Source organism: Myxocyprinus asiaticus, chromosome 6, assembly GCF_019703515.2.
Source record: "Myxocyprinus asiaticus isolate MX2 ecotype Aquarium Trade chromosome 6, UBuf_Myxa_2, whole genome shotgun sequence".
In the NCBI taxonomy this organism is placed as follows: Eukaryota; Metazoa; Chordata; class Actinopteri; order Cypriniformes; family Catostomidae; genus Myxocyprinus; species Myxocyprinus asiaticus.
Window position 1 is genome coordinate 25,213,234 of NC_059349.1, and position 21,184 is coordinate 25,234,417.

The 21,184-nt window shown below is 37.1% G+C and overlaps 1 protein-coding gene across 1 annotated transcript; it reads right to left on the reverse strand.

Moving 5' to 3' along the window:
* Positions 1-1,433: 1,433 nt before the first annotated feature.
* Positions 1,434-13,911, reverse strand: LOC127442573 (AFG3-like protein 2). The gene is made up of 17 exons (XM_051700709.1): positions 13,699-13,911; positions 12,946-13,039; positions 12,770-12,850; positions 12,540-12,643; positions 10,449-10,601; positions 10,235-10,309; positions 8,579-8,703; positions 7,665-7,938; positions 7,412-7,549; positions 7,177-7,330; positions 6,817-6,924; positions 6,489-6,614; positions 6,286-6,396; positions 5,392-5,507; positions 5,071-5,271; positions 4,582-4,776; positions 1,434-2,809 (listed from the first exon to the last, which is right to left on the reverse strand). The coding sequence occupies exons 1-17, from the start codon at positions 13,789-13,791 to the stop codon at positions 2,567-2,569; spliced, it is 2,391 nt and encodes a 796-aa protein (XP_051556669.1). The 5' UTR covers positions 13,792-13,911; the 3' UTR covers positions 1,434-2,566.
* Positions 13,912-21,184: the final 7,273 nt, after the last annotated feature.

Genomic DNA, 21,184 nt, shown 5'->3' on the forward strand with positions numbered 1-21,184 from the left:
ACTTTTACTGCCAACTGCCTCTGCATGTCTTCAAGCAATCAAGTTCTAACATGTGCCCCGAGATCTTCTATGCCAAGTACAAAATGAGTAACAGTAAATTTTCCTCAAACTTCCTTAAGTCCTTGGAAACTTATTACAAAAAACAAACTGCCTTTGATATCATTAACTGTACAGGGTAGTTAGCACATACAGCTAAGCACCAATGACCTTGGACAAAAACACCCACAACAATGCATCCCAGTAAGCTTAAATTTGAAGTATTTAATTTCCGTGCCACTAGCAAAACCAAACAGAATCTAAGAAAATAATTATTGCTTTCAAAAAGGTTTTCTGAACACTCCCCCTGTCTTCCATTGGTCGTGCAAAAAGGGCTGTCCCACCCCAAACTCACGCCATTTGTTGAAACAATGTTGCGATGTTGGACTGGTCAGGATGCCCAAACAAACAGATAGTGCCACTGAGCTACCGAATTACACTTTTGGGGGGAATCAGTCTACAAATGGCTTACTTATGGTCTCTCTGAAGGTATGTTAACATCAAAAAAATTAAACACCTTTAAGGAAGCTGATCCTACTTGAACAGGAAATGGCACAAGTGGGGTCTATTTATTCCATTGCAAATAGTGGAAATATTCTGGTATCATCCAGCTAGCCCCTCACCTACGGACAAAGAACATTGTCTAAAACAATAATGCTTCTTTGACTTTTATAGGCTGAACTTTTCAAGCTATCACTTTCACCAACAATATCCACTTTCCCAAAGTGAGCTAGTAATCTATGCATGTGATGTCACAGTGTGGGAATCACTTGTATTTAGTGCTGAATCAGAGGAGACAGTGAGGGAAGCCTCTTCATGTTTGCCTAGTCTAAATGTGGACATCCTCCCCATCAGGCGAGCGGCTGATTCATACTGCTGTTTAATCAGAGCGCCACAGCAAACATTACGCCATTAAAGTGGGTTGCAGTGTATTTGTCAGCGATCATCACAAATCCATCACGAACACTCGCGTGAATACAATTTTAGGTCTGTGATTTTCTTTTAGCAAGTTATGAAATTCCCACGAGGACACTGCTACAGAAAAACATCCATATTTGTTGCCAGCAACAGATGAAAACAAAGATAATTATATATTTTTAAAGGGATAGTTCTTTCAAAAAATAAAAACTCTATAATACTTTACTCACCCTCTTGTTGTTCCAGGTCTGTATTTTTTCTTCTGTGGAACACACAAGGAGATGTAAGGTCAAATGTTAGTGTCAGTCACCAATTCATTTTCATTTAATCCCATACAATGAAAATGAATGGTGACATTCTGACTTTTGTGTTATATGGGTTTGGAACGACATGAGGGTGAGTAAATAACCAAAAGTTCATTTTTGGGTGCACTTTTTTGTGTATCTCCAATACAAGTATCAATAACTATAGAGAATTAATTCAAAGTTTCTGTACATTTATTTAGGTTTTATCATGCATTCAAAACCTTCACAGAACAAAATACATATTTACATGTGATATCAAGCAAAATCTGCTTAAGTCACAAAAGGACAAGCATTTTATATCGATGTGCTCTGTTTTTAACCCCAAAGCTTGCAGTATGACACAATAAAAGCATTTGTATTGTAGAGTAAATATTGAATTCACATACCTTCAAAATCACACATCTCCATTAGCATTATCATCATGAACTACTGCCTGCTGCTGGATTTGTGAACATCTCATTTCATTACCAAGTGATTTGTGTAGTCTGCAAATTACTATTTTTAATCAAGCTATAGTTTAATCAGTCAGGTTAAGAGCTGGTCAGTGGACAGTGGCCAGCAGTTGCCTGGGCCATAAATGATCCACATTGAGAGAAATGCATCAAAAACTGCTTGGCCCTTCACTCGGAGGGCATGTGATCAAAAACCAAAGCAGTGCAAATGTGTGAGAGAAGAGAATATGTCAGTTAACATGGGAGACTTTGTGCACAATCCATAACATTCATGATGGTACATTTCAGTCTTTCAGATAGCCAGTGAGCAAGCAGCACTGCAAACAGGCGCCTTGCAAAAGGTCACACAACTGTCTTTGTGAAATTTCAATCTTTTGAAATAGGAATCAAATTTACAGGATTTGTACGTCTTCTTGGTCATTGATAGGTTAAATTGAAATGACTAGAAAGCTCAGTGCTTTTGCCTTGATTTATAACTGATTTAAAGCAAAGCACTGATGTGTAACATAAAAACACTTCACCTTCAACTGAAGATTTTTGGATCCTTTTCAAAAACTAGATTTTATACTTTCAGCTTTGCTGAAAAACAATACACTTTTGCAAATACAAGATTTTAGACTGTTTATATTTGATAAACACCCTACTATACAATCAATGGAGAACCTTGTAATTTCACAATATAAGTCCAATGCTTACTGCTGAGTAAGAGCCCTCCAATCAGACCTCTCCTGAAAAACTATGTACTTGTCTCAGTGTGCGGCTGACTGGGGCAGCATCATTAACAATATTTCCCATCTCATAAATAAGTGCTCTGACCCTCCAGGGCCCTAAGGGGTCATGGTGAAAAGGGTGTCCTTAGAAGGGCATACCACCAGTGATTTGTCGAGCCACCTGTTCCTCTGTGCTCTCCTCCTTCTCGTTGCTGCGCTCCTTGTTCCAGTCCTTCAGGCCCTCCGGCAGTGAGGTGTCCTCTTCCATGCTCCCCGTTCCCTCCACAAACTCTTCATAAGTAGACTTCTCAGCAAATGGCCTTCGGCCCAGGAGCTCAACCATATCGTTCTTATCCAGCACCTCCTTCTCCAGTAGACGTAGTGCCACCTAGTGGAGAACAGAGAGCAGTTACTGAAAAGACATATTTCAGCCTTGTTTACTTTACATAATTAATTAAAATGATTGAGAAAAAAATGGAAGCTTAAAAAATACTGGAACCGAGTGTTTTTCATGATGTTTGGTTCCTTTAACGGTTCTAAAATACTCTGACCGTGTCTCACAGCTAAGCAAGTATTGTGAACCTGCTGCCTTAAAGGGATAGTTTACCCAAAAATTAAAATTGTCTCATCATTTACTCACCCTCATACCATCCCAGATGTGCTTGACTTTCTTTCTTCAGCTGAACACAATTGAAGATTTTTAGAAGAATATTTCAGCTCTATAGGTCCATACAATTCAAGTGAATGGGTGCCAAATTTCTGAAGCTCCAAAACTCACATAGGTAGCATAAAAGTAATTGTTTGTGTTCAACAGAAGAAAGAACCATCCCTTCAATTGAATGCAATGATAACGAAAGATCGGGCGATGTGAAGTAATACAAAATAAGGCAATAATTTGATAGCACATCTTGCAATTGCATTGTCCTTGCTGGTCGCATGCCACAAGAAACGCACAGTGCAACAGTGTAGTCTGATTTATAATAGAATGATTAGTGGTGCTTTTTATTTTTCGGATTAAAAAATTAGCCTTGTATCTCAGCCTTATCGGTCTGAATCGGTCAAAAACACACTCACTCTCCTGATTGACTGAATCGGTCAGAGGGTTTCTTGACTTACACTGAAGTCATACCATTCGTCATCTCCAACTCAAAATGAACCGAGAACTGTTTCTGTGTTGTGTGTACTGGAGGCTCGTGAGACTTAAAGGGATAGTTCACCCAAAAATAAAAATTCTTTCATCATTTACTCACCCCCATGCCATCCCAGATGTGTGTGACTTTCATTTTTCTGCAGAACACAAAGATTTTTTAGAAGAATATCTCGGCTCTGTTGGTCCATACAATGCAAGTGAATGGTGACCAGACCTTTGAAGCTCCAAAGATCCCATAAAGGCAGCAGAAAAGTAATCCATAAGAATCTATGTCTTCAGAATCGATATGACAGGTGTGGTTGAGAAACAGAACAATATTTAAGTCCTTTTTTACCATAAATCTCCACTTTCACTTTGAAGTGAAATTGGGGTTTTATAGTACAAGTGAAAGTGGAGATTTATGGTAATAAAAGGACTTAAATATTGATCTGTTTCTAACCCAAACCTATCATATTGCTTCTGACTATATGGATTGAACCACTGGAGTTTTATGGATTAATTTTATTTGACCTATATGCGAGTTTTGGGGCTTCAAAGGTCTGGTCACCATTCACTTGCATTGTAAGGATCAACAGAGCTGAGATATTCTTCTAAAAAACTTTGTGTTTAGCCATACACATCTGGGATGGCATGAGGGTGAGTAAATGATGAGAGAATTTTTATTTTTGGGTGAACCATCCCTTTAAATCAGTAACAATGTGTAGTTAAAGATCTGCACATTCGGAGCAGAGTTTTTTTTAAAATATTATTTGTAAATGATACTTGAACTGAAACATAAAAACATCAAAATATATTGCCAATAAAAATTTTTATATAACACATAGTTAGGAATCTATTCCTTATGAGGAATCAGAAACAGAAGCGTTGAACTCCTTACAATTCCCTTCCCTGGTGTTGAACAAATCAATGTATAATGTGTGTAAAACTGCTCTTGTGGGCATGCTGGCTCAAGTTAGTGCAGTCTTCAGCCATTGATCCTGCTTGGTAAATAATTCACTGCCCTGCCATACCTTCTCCACATCAGCCTTCTTCTCAGACAGGAGTTGCTTTGTACGTTCATAAGCTGTGGTGATGAGATTCCGGACCTCTGAGTCAATGAGGCATGCTGTGGCCTCACTGTAAGGCTTCTCTAGAACCATCTCTCCTTGCCGCGGCAGGTCAAATGACACCTGCCCCACCTTTTCATTCATGCCAAACTGCACAATCTGTATACAGAATAGTAACAAATTATTACCATGAGGCAAGAGTTTTCAACAGGGGGTCCATGGCCTTCTTAGCTTCCTAGAAGGTACTGTCGGGATTCCCTGGGTTGGCTGAGAGTCTGGGTGTGGGATCCATAGTTCAAAAAAGGTTGGCAACCCCTGCCTTAAAGTGATCTTACACTAACAAATCATCACAATCGGCAATCAAAGAGTCAGAAATCTATGTTTCTACGCATGTGCAACCAATAATACTTTCCAAACTGGCAACAAATCAGGTCAGAATAATGTGTGACCCACCTGTGCATAGGCACTCTGTGTCACCTTCTTCAAGTCATCCTGAGCCCCAGTGGTAATGCGGCCAAAAAAGATCTCCTCTGAGACACGCCCACCCAGCATCATACACATCCTGTCCAACAGCTGCTCCTTGGTGTATAGATACTGCTCTTTAGGCAAATACTGGGCATAGCCTAATCCCTTCCCACGCGGGATGATGGACACCTGAAATGACCAATGAATGGCTGAGTACACTGAGAGGCAGAAAAAACAGCAATTTACACTGAGCACTAGTGCAGAAAGGTAATAGAATGTATTAAAAGTCAAGATGAGTGAGAGTTTTACTTTAAGCAGGGGGTCAGCATGCTCAAGGAACCAGCCAGCTACAGCGTGACCAGCCTCATGGTAAGCCACCGTCTTTTTCTCCTCTGGCTGCAGCACCTGAGTCTTCTTCTCAAGACCTAGACATGCAGGGAACTTGTAAATATCTATGCTTTCACACTAATATTTTGCATGTGCTAAAATATACTGTATAAATGACACAATTTACTTTGAAAATGTTTAAAACAAAAACCTCAAAGGGATAGTTCACCCAAAAATGAACGAATCAAAAGTGATTGCTTCCATGGAAAACAAAAGGAGATGTTAAGGCGCAGTCACATTTACCTTCACACAGAGAAATTCCGCGGGCGAAATACATTGCTCTCAATGGGAATCCTCACGAAAGTGAATTTGCCGTGATGGACTTCCAGTGGCGGAGAATTTCCCCTCGCAGATTTCGCATGGAGTTCAAGTTTGGTGAACTTCGACAGGCGAATTCGACGCACTGACCAATAGGAAGTTGCTTGGTTTGGCAGTGACCTCTGTGTGGGCTATGCTTCATACACAGCTACACTGAATATTCACAATGGACAAGGATAACATTTTGCAGTGAGTTTCTTTTTAACTTCAATCTCCCAGAGTATAAAGTGCAGCATTAAAAAGAGGCTGTTTGACAATTAGTTTTTTGCTGGTTTCACAAGCGCTTAACATCCGTCCACGCCTTCTTCATCCACGCAATTTCACCGTGCAAAGGTAATTGTGACCGCACCTTTATGCAGAATGTTAGACTAAGTCGCCATTCACTTTCATTGCATTTTTTTCCATACAATGGCAGTGAATGGTGACTTACATCTCCTTTTGTGTTCCATGGAACCAGCCCTTTAAGTGAGATTTTGAAATGACATATTCTTCAATTACCTCCAATTACTCTTTCGATAGCTTGCTCAAAATGTTTTTGGTTGATGGCATCAGAAAGGTGGCGGGCTGCAATTAGCGCAGCCTCGTTGCACACGTTAGCAATGTCCGCACCTGTTAGTGAAAAATCAGTAAGTAGTGACATTCAGTTTACATCTCGTTTACCACTTTTTAAGCCTTAGTTCATAAAAAAAGGCTTTGCTTGCCTGTAAAACCAGGTGTTAAGGCAGCCATTTTCCTTGCCAGAGCTTCTTTGTCCAAATCTTCATCCAGCTTCAGTGGTCTCAAATGTACTTTAAATATAGAGGCTCTACCTTTGATATCTGGTGGCCCTGAAATTGTTGAGCATTGTACAACAAAATACTTAATAAAAGGGATTCTTTTTGTTTGAGGGTAATGTTTTCCTCCTAATGAGGAAAAATGGCTTTTAATACATTTTTAGAGTAATTAAAGGACAAACATGTGAAATCTATAATAAACTACTGAAACATTTTCAAATCCAAAATGATAAAATGTATGATATAGAACACTTACCAATGTATATCTGTCTATCAAACCGACCGGGCCTCATCAAAGCTGGATCTAGAATGTCTGGTCTGTTGGTGCCTGCTAGCACCACAACATTAGTAGCAGTGTTAAATCCTACAAGGGAGGAAAAAAATGACACTATAAGTTGCATATCTAATTACACCACATCAGTTTCAATGATCTGTTATTAACTAACATAACAAACATTGCTATGATTCTAACACAAAGGTCTAGACTGTTTGGTTTGGAACCAATAAAAATGCTCACAGAAAACATTCCAGTATTATAACCCTAAGAAAATACAACATACAAGAACTTTTTAAATTAAAGTGTCACTTTATCATGTATACTTTGTAAGATACAAACCATCCATCTCGACTAGTAACTGGTTGAGTGTGTTCTCTTGTTCACTCTGCCCACCAAAGTTGCCCCTGCCTCTCTTTCGCCCTACTGCATCAATCTCATCTATGAAGAGAATGCATGGGGCATTCTTCCGGGCTAAAACAAAGAGATCCCGAACCTACCAAAAAAGGGAGCATTTTAGTCAGACTGTGATGTAAAGATTATTTAGCTACCATTATGCTGCCGACAGTGTACCTACCCTGGCTGGCCCGACCCCGACAAACATCTCTAAGAATTCTGAACCATTGACAGTGATGAAGGGGACATTGGCCTCCCCTGCAGTGGCCTTGGCTAGTAAAGTCTTTCCTGTGCCTGGGGGTCCTGTCAGAATAGCCCCCTAAAAAACCAAAAATATTTTGTTTAAGTTCGAGTTAACATTCACTACTGCTATTTTCACACATTACCAGCCAGCTTATGCAATTTTATGCAAGAGCAGTAAAGCCATGTAATACCTTTGGAATCTTGGCACCCAAATCCTGGTACTGCTTTGGGTTCTTAAGAAAGTTAACAAACTCCATGATCTCCAACTTCGCCTCCTCACAGCCTGCCACATCCTTGAACTTGACGTCAATCTCATCTCGTAGCACTTTGGCGGTGGTTTCACTGACACTGAAGAGTCCACCCATGCCCCTCCCTGGTCTCCCTGCCCCAGCTGGCCCTCTTCTCAGCATGAACAGCAAGAACCCAATGATCAGTACGGTGGGAAACATGCTAAGGAGGAACGACCTGATAATGAAAGGAGAAATTGGACAGCATTTAAAACTCTGGTTCAAATTTAATCTATGATACCTAAACCAAAATTAAAGGTGAAGTGGGTAATTTCTGCACCACATTTGGAGAAAATAGCCGTGTTACGATTGTGCGCTCTGCTTTTCCTATGTCATTCATTCTACACTAGGTTACCGGGAAGCCCTTTAGCATGAACAGAAAGAAATACACTCACCTTGAGTTGTTTCTGAAGAAAAGAAAAGCCATACTGTTCCCTACTCTTCAACCAAATCCTTCGCCAAAACCGGCTTTTTTTATTTCTTCATCGCAAGCTATTTGTTTTCAAATGTGATTGTCACTGCGTCTGCACGATTATTAGGTAAACTGATTTGTAACGTGTGCAGGAGCTCAAGACCTCCCAGAACTCGCATCGTGTATGCCCGGCCTAAGTCGGGCTGCTCAGGATATTCAAAAACGGAGCAATGTTTTGAAAGTGCAACAGAGCCAGCAAGTGTTTACAATCAACCTACGAATATATTACTTATACTTGTCTCTGCATATTAAAATGGGAGAAGAGTAAGTATTTTAACATAGGAAAAAATAACACACTTCACTTTTAAACTAGATGTATAATTGCAATTTTAACTCCATATCTCACCCATCACTCTCTGTGGCATAGACAACTGGCAGTCTATTCTCTCCTTCAATACCAAGTTCTAACTGGGCAGTCTCCAGGTTCCGCTCAAATGTGTCCACGCTGCCAATGTTGAACCACACATATTGCTGTTTGAAGAGAAGATTTTACATTACATTCATGAATCTATGCAAGATCTAAGTTTCCAGTTCACCGTGTGTCTTTATTGTGTGCAGCCTTTAGAAAGAAGATAAATATATCCATGATCCCGTTTATACCTGGTATTAAGATGCATTTTGGGTGATGCTAAATACAGGTGTAAACGGAATCCAAACGTTTTGTGATCAGATCACACATATGGAGATAGTCAAAAATGCATGTGACCACATCGCATTTCAGGTGTAAACACTAATCCGTCCTAATGTGTCCCATCCTAATTGCAGCGAAGCTCCACCTCTCACCTGTAAATCAACCACTATGCTAATTTAAGAGTTTAAACTTTGCCATTTACATGCTGCCTTAAAAGGAAGTAACTGTCCGATCTGAAAATCTGAAAAAGCGAATACATATAATAGCACAAGAACTGCACTGATCTTCTTCAGAGTGTCTGATATCAACATGCAGAGACACAGATGACTAGCATACACACCTGAAGCTCATGTTAATACAGGTACTCCATTAAAACAACAGATAATTCTGCTCGAAATGTTGCATTTGTGCTTAATTTAATTTTAATTTTATGAGAGAAACATCACCAGTTTTATTCATGCTTTCTTTTATGTGGTTTATTATCATGCAGTAACACACTGACATAGTGATTGATGTATGCCATCATGAAATCAGAGAACCTCTCCTCGAAATCCAAACACAATGGTCACAGATGCAGCATTTGAGATTTACGGTAATACCAGGTGGAAACAGCGATGCGTCTCGCCTGACCACATGTGATCGGAAATGTATCTAAATACCAGGTGTAAACGGGGTCCATATGTCAGGATGACTGTTTGTGCTGGTTAATGTTATATAATTATATGGTTTACAGAAACTCACTTAGCACTTTACTAGGAACACCTGTACACCTAATTATTCATGCGATTATCTAATCAGCCAATTGTTTGGCAGCAGTACAATGCATAAAATTATGCACATACGGGTCAGGAGCTTCAGTTAATGTTCACATCAACCATCAGAGTGGGGGAAAATGTGATCTCAGTGATTTTGACTGTGGCATGATTGTTGGTGCCAGATGGGCTGGTATGAGTATTTCTGTAACTGCTGATCTTCTGGTATTTTCACGCACAACAGTCTCTACTGTTTACTCAGAATGGTGCCAAAAACAAATAACATCCAGTGAGCGGCAGTTCTACGGATGGAAATGCCTTGTTGATGAGAAAGATCAACGGAGAATGGCCATACTGGTTGGAGCTGACAGAAAGGATACGGTAACTCAGATAACCGCTCTGTACAATTGTAGTGAGCAGAATAGCATCTCAGAATGCATAACATGTCGAACCTTGAGGCTGATGAGCTACAACAGCAGAAGACCATGTTGGGCACTTTATTAGGACCATAGTGTTCCTAATAAAATGCTCAGTGCGTGTATATTACCAATATCTGGATTATATGATCATTGCTGTCTAATGACTGCATAATGAGAATAAACACGACACAAGAACTCACCCCGCCAACTGGAGTTTTACCAGGAGTAAAGATGACTTTTACATATCGCTTGTTTACAACCTCCAATCTATCAACCTACAAAAGATATAAAATATGACTTAATGGGTCAAAGTTTAAGTGCTGCTGATAAAAAAAATAAATCAAACAACATTGATTAATTGCTGATCTGAAAACTGATTAAATATTGATTTTTTTTCCCCAACTAAATACATACCACTCCTTTAGTTAGGTAACCATTTACAAAGTCTTTCCAGGTCACCTCTCTTCCTCCATCTCGGAAGAAGAAATAATATGTGACAGCTGTCCAGAAGGCCGCTCCAAACAGGAAATACATACGAAACTCTTTATCATCCCATGGAACATCACCCTGCATGAGATTGACAGAGAAACAGTGATTCAGAAGCACATAAAATAATTTGGATAAGTGTTCAAATGAGGCACATTTTTATGATGTTAATATCTAGACCTCACACTCTTTGAATTGTTGTTATTAAAGGCGTCTTTACACAGCCGAGTTGAGGCTGCTCTGTGCCTGCTCAAAATTCTGTGTAAAGACGCAAAGCCATATAAAAGCCAGACTAAATTATGCCTGCTCTGACCCACCTCAGCCCCGATTATCAAAGGCAGTTCTGATGCTGCTTTGGTTCTGTGTAAATGAAATGCAGCATCAGAGCAGCCTTAAACTTCTTTGTTGTCATGATGGAGCATATATTTCATAATTTTGTTTTATATTTAAAAGTGTAACTTCATATTTCTATATTCTTACTTTTATATTTAAAATATTAAAGCTGAAGTATGTAACATTTTCAGTGTTAAAATACTTTCTTCTATCCCAGCTTAATATGCAAAGACAACTTTAAAGCTTAAGTATGTAATTTCTGCGAAACTAGCACCACCAAATGGAATTGCAAAAATAAACTGTTTTCAAAACCGCTTTTTACCCCCAACTCACACCACTGTTTGAGTAACATTGTTGGGGTGGGTCTAAGCGGGTCTCTCAAAACAAGCAGAGCAATTTTCATAGCGCAACCGAAACAGTGTTTACAGTTTTCGAGAAAATGAACCTATGAATGGCTTACTTATGGCTGTCTCTGCATATTACGCTCCATATTTAACATTATGTGCAATACACAGCTTAGTCTATTTATATTTATCCAACATATACTACCTCTTCAGCCATTACATTCCCTTGCACTATCTGTATATAACAGATTTGTATTTGTACATACGTGTGTATATATATATATATATATATATATATATATATATATATATAATTTATTTTTTTTGTCTTATTGTGTATTTCTATATGTACTTATATTTTCTATTAGCTTTTTATTTTTATTCTATTTTTTTATTATCTCTGTCTTGTTTTTGTATTGTTGTGCACTGGATGCTTCTGTCACCAAGACAAATTCTTTGTATGTGTAAGCATACTTGGCAGTAAAGCTCATTCTGATTCTGAAAAAATTACATGCAATTAAGAAGGAAAGGTAATCAGATAAGCCAAATTGGTTTTTAAGCTCTCTTTTTGAAACTATTTAAAGGGATAGTTCACCCAAAAATGAAATTTCTCCCATTATTTACTTTTATTTACCCTCATGTCATTCCAGATTCGTATGACCTTTTTCTTTTGTGGAACACTATAGGACATGTTAGGTAGAATGTTCAATTGCAGTTACATTTTCACTTTCAATGTATGGAAAAAATGCAATCAAAGCGAACGGTGACTGAGGCTAGCATTCAAAGCGTCTAAGCGTGTCACTCTAAACAAACAGAGGAATTTTCAAAGCACCACAGAGATACAGTGCTTACAGTTTTTGAAAAAATTAACCTGTGAATGGCTTACTTTTAGTTGTAGCTGTTTATTAAGCTGGGATTGGAGAAGATTAACAGAAAAAGTTATACAGTATTTTGAAGTAGTAATTAAAGTAAATATCATACACATGTTCAGTAAAAACAGTAGTAACCACCCTGAGAGCACATGTACATCAGCCAAACTTCTATTTGATCTGTGTGTTTACATCTGGAAGATGTATTTTTAAGATTGTTTGCCCATCTGCAATACCTCTATAAGACGTTTGCTCTCAGATGTCAATAAAACATTCAGCAGATGTCTTTGAGATGTTTATGATTTAGAAAGTTTATAAATATGATCTTTTTAAGATGCTTAGAATGTGATGTTTTCCTGATGAAAAGATCTAAAACAAGACATCTCGGAGACGTATGTGTGCTTACTGGGCAACCTCAATAATAATTAAGAATCAATAATAATCTATAGTACTTAGAATAATTAGAGTTTAACCTTTTGGAGACGGCTGTACCAGGTGGATTCATCCTTCCTCCCCCCTCTTTTTCCTCCTCCACCACCACCACCAGTGGACTTCTGAGCATTGGTTGGTTTGGCCTCTGAGATAAAACAGATACAGAAAACAGCCTGATTTGCATCCCATGTAAAATGGAACCATGTATAAGGCCAATGCTGAATAAAACATGGCTCAGCTAAGTGATTAATGAACTTATGAGAGACATTACCTTTGACTTCTGCGTTGGATGGCTTAGGCTCACTGTTTTTTGGAACACCATTCTTGCTATTTGGGAAGTATTTTTCAAATCCTTCAATACAAGCATTTATGGAATTAGCAGAAGAGCCAAGGAATGACTAGAACAACAAACTAAAAAGGATATTTGAATTTCTGTGATTTTCACACCTTTGGGAGGTTTGGAGCTTAATCTTCTGTAGGCGCCCAAGACCTGGGAGAGCAAAGATCTTCTGTCTAGGACAATTTGTCCAACTCCCTGAACCTTCAAAAGCAAATAAATAAAGCTGATCAAAAGAGCTAATCAGTACAGCTGAAAAAACAGACATGATAAAGTGTCTGAGCTGTTCAGATGGCTGTTACATCATTGGTCGATTTTAGACAAGAAGGAATTATGCAACTCCTGATTTCAAGAGATTCTAAGTAAACAAAGTAGTGAAGTGCCAGTAAGGACCCAAATGGTCTTTATCCCAAGAATAACAATTATAACTGTATTTGTATATAGGGTATGCGTCAACAAGGCAGAGTAAGCAGCCTTAAGACACATTAACTTAGTTTCTTATCGTTAGCAAACATAATTATTCAACAAAAGTGAAACATTAGACAAGCCATTTCGATCCAGCAACAGCACATTATCTTTTAAACGCTGTCTTTGTTTGTATTTGACTGTGTAACAGGTTTAATGTGAAGCACTGTATCATAACAAGAGCTAACCGCGTTACCCAATGCAATGTCACACAAGCCGAACCTTGTTTACTACCAAACTCCCCTGTTTATCACAATGTAATATACACCAGAGAAAGTCAAACAGAAGACACACGTGATCAGACGTATTTTTGATTAATTTTGGTTTGATGACGAGGGTAACGCGTTCATGACCGATGCAGGATCCAGAGAACTGCGACTAAAAAGCTGCACATTTACCGCTTGCACACGGTTTGTTGATCTGACATTTGGCAGCAGAGCGCGGAGAAGGTTCCTGCAGCTTCTTGACAGATGCAGATATCGGTGTGCCATTATGGCACTGTGCGCATGTGATGTGGATCAATACAGAAAACAAAGCATCGGATGAAAACTTTTGACAACATGAACTTGAAATGTACTGCGTTTCATTCTAGACAATCCGCTTCCGGTGCACGCTGGTGACGCGCGCGCTGTTAAAGGAATAGTTCACCCGAAAATGAAAATTCTCTCATAATTTACTCACCCTCATGCCATCTCAGATGTGTATGACTTTATTTATTCGGCTGAACACAAATAAAGATTTTTAGAAAAATATCTTAGCTCTGTAGGTCCTTCCAATGCAAGTGAATTGTGACCAGAACTTTGAATCTCCAAAAAGCACATAAAGTCTGCATAAAAGTAATCCACATGACTCCAGTGGTTTAATCCATGTCTTCTAAAGTGATAAGATATGTGTGGCTGAGAAACAGAACAATATTTAAGTCCTTTTTAGTATGAATCTCCACCTATGACCAGCCCTGACCAGTAGGTGGCGATTTGCAAGAAGAATGTGAATCACCAAAAAACAAAAGAAGAAGAATGTGGAAGTGGCTGAAATATTGATCTGTTTCTCACCCACACTTATCATATTGCTTCAGATGATATGGATTTAATGACTGGAGTTTTATGGATTATACTTCTATGCTGGCTTAATGTGATTTTGGATATTTAGATTTCTGGCCACCATTTATTTCTAAAAATCTTATTTTGTGTTCTGCAGAAGAAAGTAAAACACATCTGCAATGGCATGAGGGTACATAAATGATGAGACCATTTTCATTTTTGGGTATAACTATCCCTCTAACCCTCTGTGGTGTGGTGTTGCCCTCTGTTGTTTCTCTGTGACAGGCTGGCAGCATATTATTTTTTGTCATTTCGTCGCTATTCAGTGAGAACTACAACATTTGCATTATTGAAATTAAAAGGGCAGTTTTTGAAATAACTAATAATGTGCTGTTTTCCAGCCACATAACCTTTGAACTCTCTCTTTTCCTCGTTGTCTACTGTACATGTGAGACACATGTACACATTTTTTTTTAAATATTGCACTACCAAAAAGGGTTTCTGTACATTTCTTCAACATATTTTTGCTCCATCTCATTATTGATAAATAGTTGTTTACAAATCAACTTCACCTAACATAGATTTACAGCAAACTGGGGGGAAAACAATAATATTAATGCACTTACTCATTAGTTATTTTAAGAGATAGTTGCAATTATTAGTCAGTAAGTTGCCAATGATATGATTGCAGTGACTTATTAAATGTTTAAAGGAATATAACTGTATTTATGCGTATAGCACAATTTTGATTCATGCCTTTAGGTGTTGCTGAGCTCATGTAGTGTGTTCATTCTTTTTAAAAATGTACCAAATTGTTGATTTGGCCACTCCTAATGTTTCTGCTATCTCTATGATGGATATGTTTTTTCAGCCTAATGATGGCCATCTTTACTTGCATTGACAGCTCTTTGGACCTCATATTGAGTGTTTACAGCAGCAGCTTCCAAATGCAAATTCCATCTTTTAACTGCTTTATTTTTAATGAAATAACCTGAGAACAGTCCACACCTGGCCATGAACCTTCTTAGTCGATTGTCTAATTATTTTTGAGCCCCTGAAAATGTGGGGTCTATGTATAAATCAAAAAAAATGCTGTAATTCCTTAACCATTTTCACAATTTAGATGTATATCCCTTCAGATTAAAGCTGACGGACATATTGATTGCTTCATTTCAAATCCATTGAGGTGGCGTGCAGAGCCAAAATTATGAAAAGTGTCTCACTGTCCAAAAACTAATGGATGGCACTGTATATTTCTTCTCTTCAGAAATAAATAAACATAGTTAGGCTATGTTTAGTAGAAAGGGTTCAGAATAAGTTCTTCCATATAATAACAGTGAGTATATGCTAGGCTTTTATTTCAATATCTCAAATGGGAACAATACTTTAATCAGAAAATAAATGGATGTTTCTTTAATTGTTTAATAAAAAATGTTTAAACAATCACATAAATAAACAAATAACTTGACAAATAATATTTATTCTAACCATTATGGAACACAGTGTATTTCAAATGAAATTTGTTTACATAAAAAAAAAAAAAAGTTGCCAGCTTTGTACCACTGTAAATGGTCAACATACTTGTTTTTCTTAAATAACAAGAACATATAGGGCTGCTGTAATGGCTTTGTATTTATTTTTTATTTTATTTTATTTTATTTTTTTTAATATTAGTGATATAACTTACCAGTTAAAAAGTGATGAAAATGTGAAGAAAGAAAGAAGTACAGGCAGTATGAATGCTACAAAGTAAAGTAAATAAATGATGAAAATAAGACAAAAAGGCTTGATATAGTCATGAAATCAAGCTTATTAGACTCCAAATGGGCAAAAAATGTCTAAAAATGTGACCAAAACATTTGTACCAAAAGTGAATAATGTAGGGAATGGTTTGCAGCATTAGCATATCCCTAAGGTACTATTACCGAAAGATGGATACTTTTTCCTTAAAATAATAATTTTTTTGTTTTTGTTTTGTTTTTTTTTTTGTTTTTTTGTTTCTAATCCATTTATGATCTGTAAAGATTGTGTGGTCAATCTTAAACATTGCCCTAGTATTTTGTCAGAAAGGCCTTTGCAGGGTCATAGCAAAGGAAAGAGCGAGACACAGACAATAATATATACTGTAGCATGAAGCAACATGTTTCCCTGTGACCCTGATTTGCCACTGCATCTTGTCCAACTGGAATGATCACATTCTTCCTACAATGTTAGGTTGTCCCCTTTTCAGGGGCTCTATGATGATCATTAAAAAATATGTTTTCTTAATTTGCCTCCTAGCATACAGTATAGGCTGATGATAATTTGTTTATAATTAACAATGAATATGTACAAGAATACAAATTAACTTAAAACAGTCAGTTACTTTTCTCTCTAACATAAACATGCAACTGGTTGGGTAGATTGAAATATGAACAAGAAAGTTGCTGCTGACTTATAAAATATTCTACTATTCTACTATTATGAAATCTTCTACTATTAAAATATTAATAGTAGAATAGTAGAGATTGTCAGGTGGGTAATGAACAAGGAGCTCTAAAAGACGGGTACTGACAAGAAAGATGAATATTTTGCAAGCATTTCATGCATGCCCTAATCCCACCAGCCCATATGTATCTCTGTTTTTTACAGTGTCAGTAACACACATTAAAAGTTCCAGCTCCTATAAATTCACAAACAGCACCTAAATACATAGATGTACATAGATATTATTTAAATCAAACAAATCAGGCTATTGTAAATGAGGCACAAAATTCTGTCTGCATTCTTATCCTGGGCCTCTTCAACATAGAGATGGATTTGGAGAATATGGTCTCTTCCTGAGGCTGCAGATTGAGCTAATGTTAAAATGCACTCATCCCAAAGCTGACGCTGCTACGAGGGTAAGCCAGTCATGAATGGGACTGCTGATTGGCACAACTGCACACAGCTACTCACTACTTCATGCTTATTGTTGTATCAGGGCCAAGCAAAATGATACACAGAGATGACAAGACTTCCACTTCCCAAAAACACTGAAGAGTTTCTACAGAGATTCTTCAGGATTTGTCTAGGCAGGTATACTGTCTTTGATATCTCTGTGTATACATTTACTTACATGACATGAATTGCATAGAGTTTCACAACAACTGGAGATAATGTCTTGACCCATCATCTGTGAAATACAAGCAACAAGTAATATTCACCTAAATATAAATTCATGCTTTACAGAGAACGGTGGCCTCTGGGATTACATGATCCCAGACGAGTAGTCACTATGTCCCAATGACACTTCTTGCTCCCCTTAGGAAATATTAGCAAGACTAAACAATTTTCTCTTCTGCCAATCCCCATTTTGAATCCTGCTTTGAATCGACACTATTAAATCGTAAACTGTCGTAAAATTCATGGTCTACATAGTTGTAGTATTACTCCCAAAGAGATAACTATCAAGGTGAATGATCATGTTTTTTGCCATCAATAGGTGATCTCGCAGAAGCAGACTTTTGACTATCAGTATGTCTGGTCCATATTCAAGCTTGTTTTGACTAAGGACTGCCCAGTTAAGGAGCTGTCTGACCAATATATAAAGCATTTGTACAGATAACAATTATGAATTTAGATTTAGTCAAACAATTGTGCAGGCTTTGTGATCATAATTTCTTCCCAGCCAAAAGTAACACATAGCCTACCAATTATTTCAGAATAACTCTGAAAACAAGTGAAACACAATATAAAGGTATTTCATTTATTTGCTACTATGTGGCTAAATCTAAACTCTGAATATCTTTTAAAAATGTGATGCCACAAACCTTAGCAAAACTTTGGAAAATCCAGCAACTAGTTCTTTCTCTGAAGTGCTTATTGTAACAACTGGGTACCTTGTAAACACGACTTTGTTTTTTTCCACTGAAAAAAAAACAAAAACAAAAAACAGCCAATCAGACTGGAACGTGCAAAGCTCTTTCCATTTTTGTGTTCAATATGCATGAGATGGTCTGTGGGTATCAGGCACAGACTAATCAGCAGGTGGATGGACTATGAGAGAAGTCAGTTGGCAAGCACCTGAAAGGACAACCAAAGATATCATTTTGTTTGACAACAGTAATAAAAGGGCTAAGTCTTATAGTGAAACATTTAAAGGCTAATAATACCTCAATTAAGAGTTATGTTGGGATAAACTTGTAAACTCTGTCTGTTCAGGAAGCTTCTGATATATATTGGACAAACTTGTGGCATTTTTGCATCATACTCATAGTCACATGAAGTTTTGACAGCTGCATTAAAGGAATGTTCCGGGTTCAGTACAAGTTAAGCTCATTCGAAAGCATTTATGGCATAATGTTGATTATCACAAAAATTTATTTTGACTTGTTCCTCCTTTTCTTTAAAAAAAAGTAAAAATCGAGGTTACAGTGAGCCACTTACAATGGAAGTGAATGGGGGCCAGTTTTTGTTTTTATGTTAAAATACCTACTTTTTCAAAAGTATAACCACAAGACATAAAGGACATATGTTTAAAAATAATTTTTAATAGTGATAGTGTGATAAAATCTCTTACTAACCTCATTACTAATGATGATGTAATGTCAACAAACCCTAAAACCCTAAAAAGGCTGTAAAAATGACCATTTAAACAACTTTACGGCTCAAATAATACACAAGTTTTAAAAGAAGAGCATTTATAGGCCACATTCACTTCCATTGTAAGTGCCCCCCTGACAGAAGCCTGGCCCCCCATGTGCAAATTGTTTTCCTACTTAGAAATATAAATTAAAATTATTTGATATCATGAGAAAAAGGCACCACCGACAGCAGTAAAAGGCAAAAAAAAAAAAAAAAAAGAATAGAATAGAAAAAGATATTTGATGTAATAATTACGGGACATGTCCGGCATCTGTGAGAATTTTCAAAAAGTTTAATGACATAAGTTAAATTTAAATGTATATATATATATATATATATATTTATGTTTAGCAGGGAAATAAATTTACAGTGCAAATTATGGTTACTCCAGGGATGCTTGTGCATCAGCATTAGATGCTGGAAATGTCCCACCCCTTACTGAAACGGAAAATATGATTGGTTAACAAATATTCAATCGCATCTAAAATGAAGGTTCTGATTGGTGGATCAGCTTAGTCAGACTTTCTGTCTTGCCAGTGGCATCAGTTGTGCTCCCTCCTCCCGCAGCTCCATACGCATTTAGAGAGAAACTCTGTACACTTAAAAAAAAAACAACAACACACAATTCACTCAATGGTGCTGCAGCATCGTGTTAGTAGATTGAAAATATTCCATGTCAAAAGCCTACTCATTGTTCTGGCGGCCATACCTATCATCACTTATATTAGGTAGGCACAGGGGTGGACTGGGACTAAAAAGTAGCCCTGGACTTTCTGGCCCAGAGCGGTCCACCAAACCCGGCCCGCAACGCACCACACCATAACAAACCGGCTCATTAATTTCATTTTCTGGCTCAATTTCAAATTTTTGTGTTGAAAAAAAGAAAAAGAAAAGACAATTAAATTGACTGTTAGTGCAAAAATTGTCATAACTTTAAAACATATAAAACCACTAATGTGATGAGTGGATTTTTTAGAGAAAGCACTAAAATAAGCACTTTATAGCTCAGAAAAATAACATGTCTGAAATTGTTTCCCAACATACGGATGTTATTTTAAAAATGTACATGAAAGTACAAGGGAAAGTTTGTATTTTAGGTGCTGTGACAAGTCAGCATTTCTTCAGAGTTTTTAAAGATTTTAATCAACTTTCAACTTTTTTCTAGAAGTGCAAATAAACTATTGTCTTAGTTAATATGAGGAAAAAATGAAGTATAATAATAATATATTATGTATGTATATATAGCTATACAAGATCATAAAATGTTGTTTCAAATAGTTAGATGAAGAAAGTCTCACACAGCAGGACACTGATGACAATGCTTAAAATTTCATGCCAATTACACACTATGTGCACCAATTACACATTTACTATGTGTAAACGATTATATATATGTATATATATATATATATATATATATATATATATATATATATATATATATATATATATATAAATCAATGAAAATACAGTTGGCCAGAATATGTACATATATCAATATTAACAAATATAAATATATGTAAAACAAAACATACCTCTTAAAGTGTAGATCTTTGCAGATAATTGCAGATTAATTGCTCATATTTTCACTCTGTGACAATTTGTTGCATCTTTATATCTGCAGTGTTTTAATTCCTTCCCCAGATTATTCTTGAGAAAAAGTGAAAAGCCCTTTGCTTTGACAGGCACTGTTTCTGCTATCCTTTAAACAAAGTCAGCCTCAAAGACTCAAATAGCCACAAAGTAATATTTTTCATGACTTATTTTCTGCATTTGTATCAGGCGTGAACATCATTCAGCAAGCCACACTTCAGTTCCCTGCGGTATGAATAAATTATGCAAATGACTATGTACTGGTTACAGCTTTACTGTTTGCAGATTTGATATATGCTGCTGTTATTGTATTTGTTCTAACTTGCAGTTATTTTTTCATTTTGTAATTATTCAGAGCTCATCTTATTCTTAATATGTTGTCTTTCGTTGTCACCATTATTGTGATTTGTATGTCAAATAATCAGGTCCATGCAGGGTAAATGTGCATATATAGATATGTGTAATGATGTGTAAATGTTTTCAAAGTAAAAATCATTTCATCTTTTCAAAATAAAAGCCATATTACCTTTACATTATAGAGTATTTAGGATGTTCACTCTGAAATGGGATCCGCATGGGCATGATGGATTCCAGGGCGGCTGACAATATAGCCTGCAGGATGGGCCGGTTACATTACTTGCGCAGC

Coding starts and splice junctions, on each gene's coding strand:
- LOC127442573 (XM_051700709.1), bottom strand. CDS start 13,791: ATGGCACACCGATATCTGCATCTGTCAAGAAGCTGCAGGAACCTTCTC. Junction 10,310..10,448: donor GTTACCTAACTAAAGGAGTG/GTATGTATTTAG, acceptor TATCTTTTGTAG/GTTGATAGATTGGAGGTTGT. Junction 7,550..7,664: donor TGGGTGCCAAGATTCCAAAG/GTATTACATGGC, acceptor TTGGTTTTTTAG/GGGGCTATTCTGACAGGACC.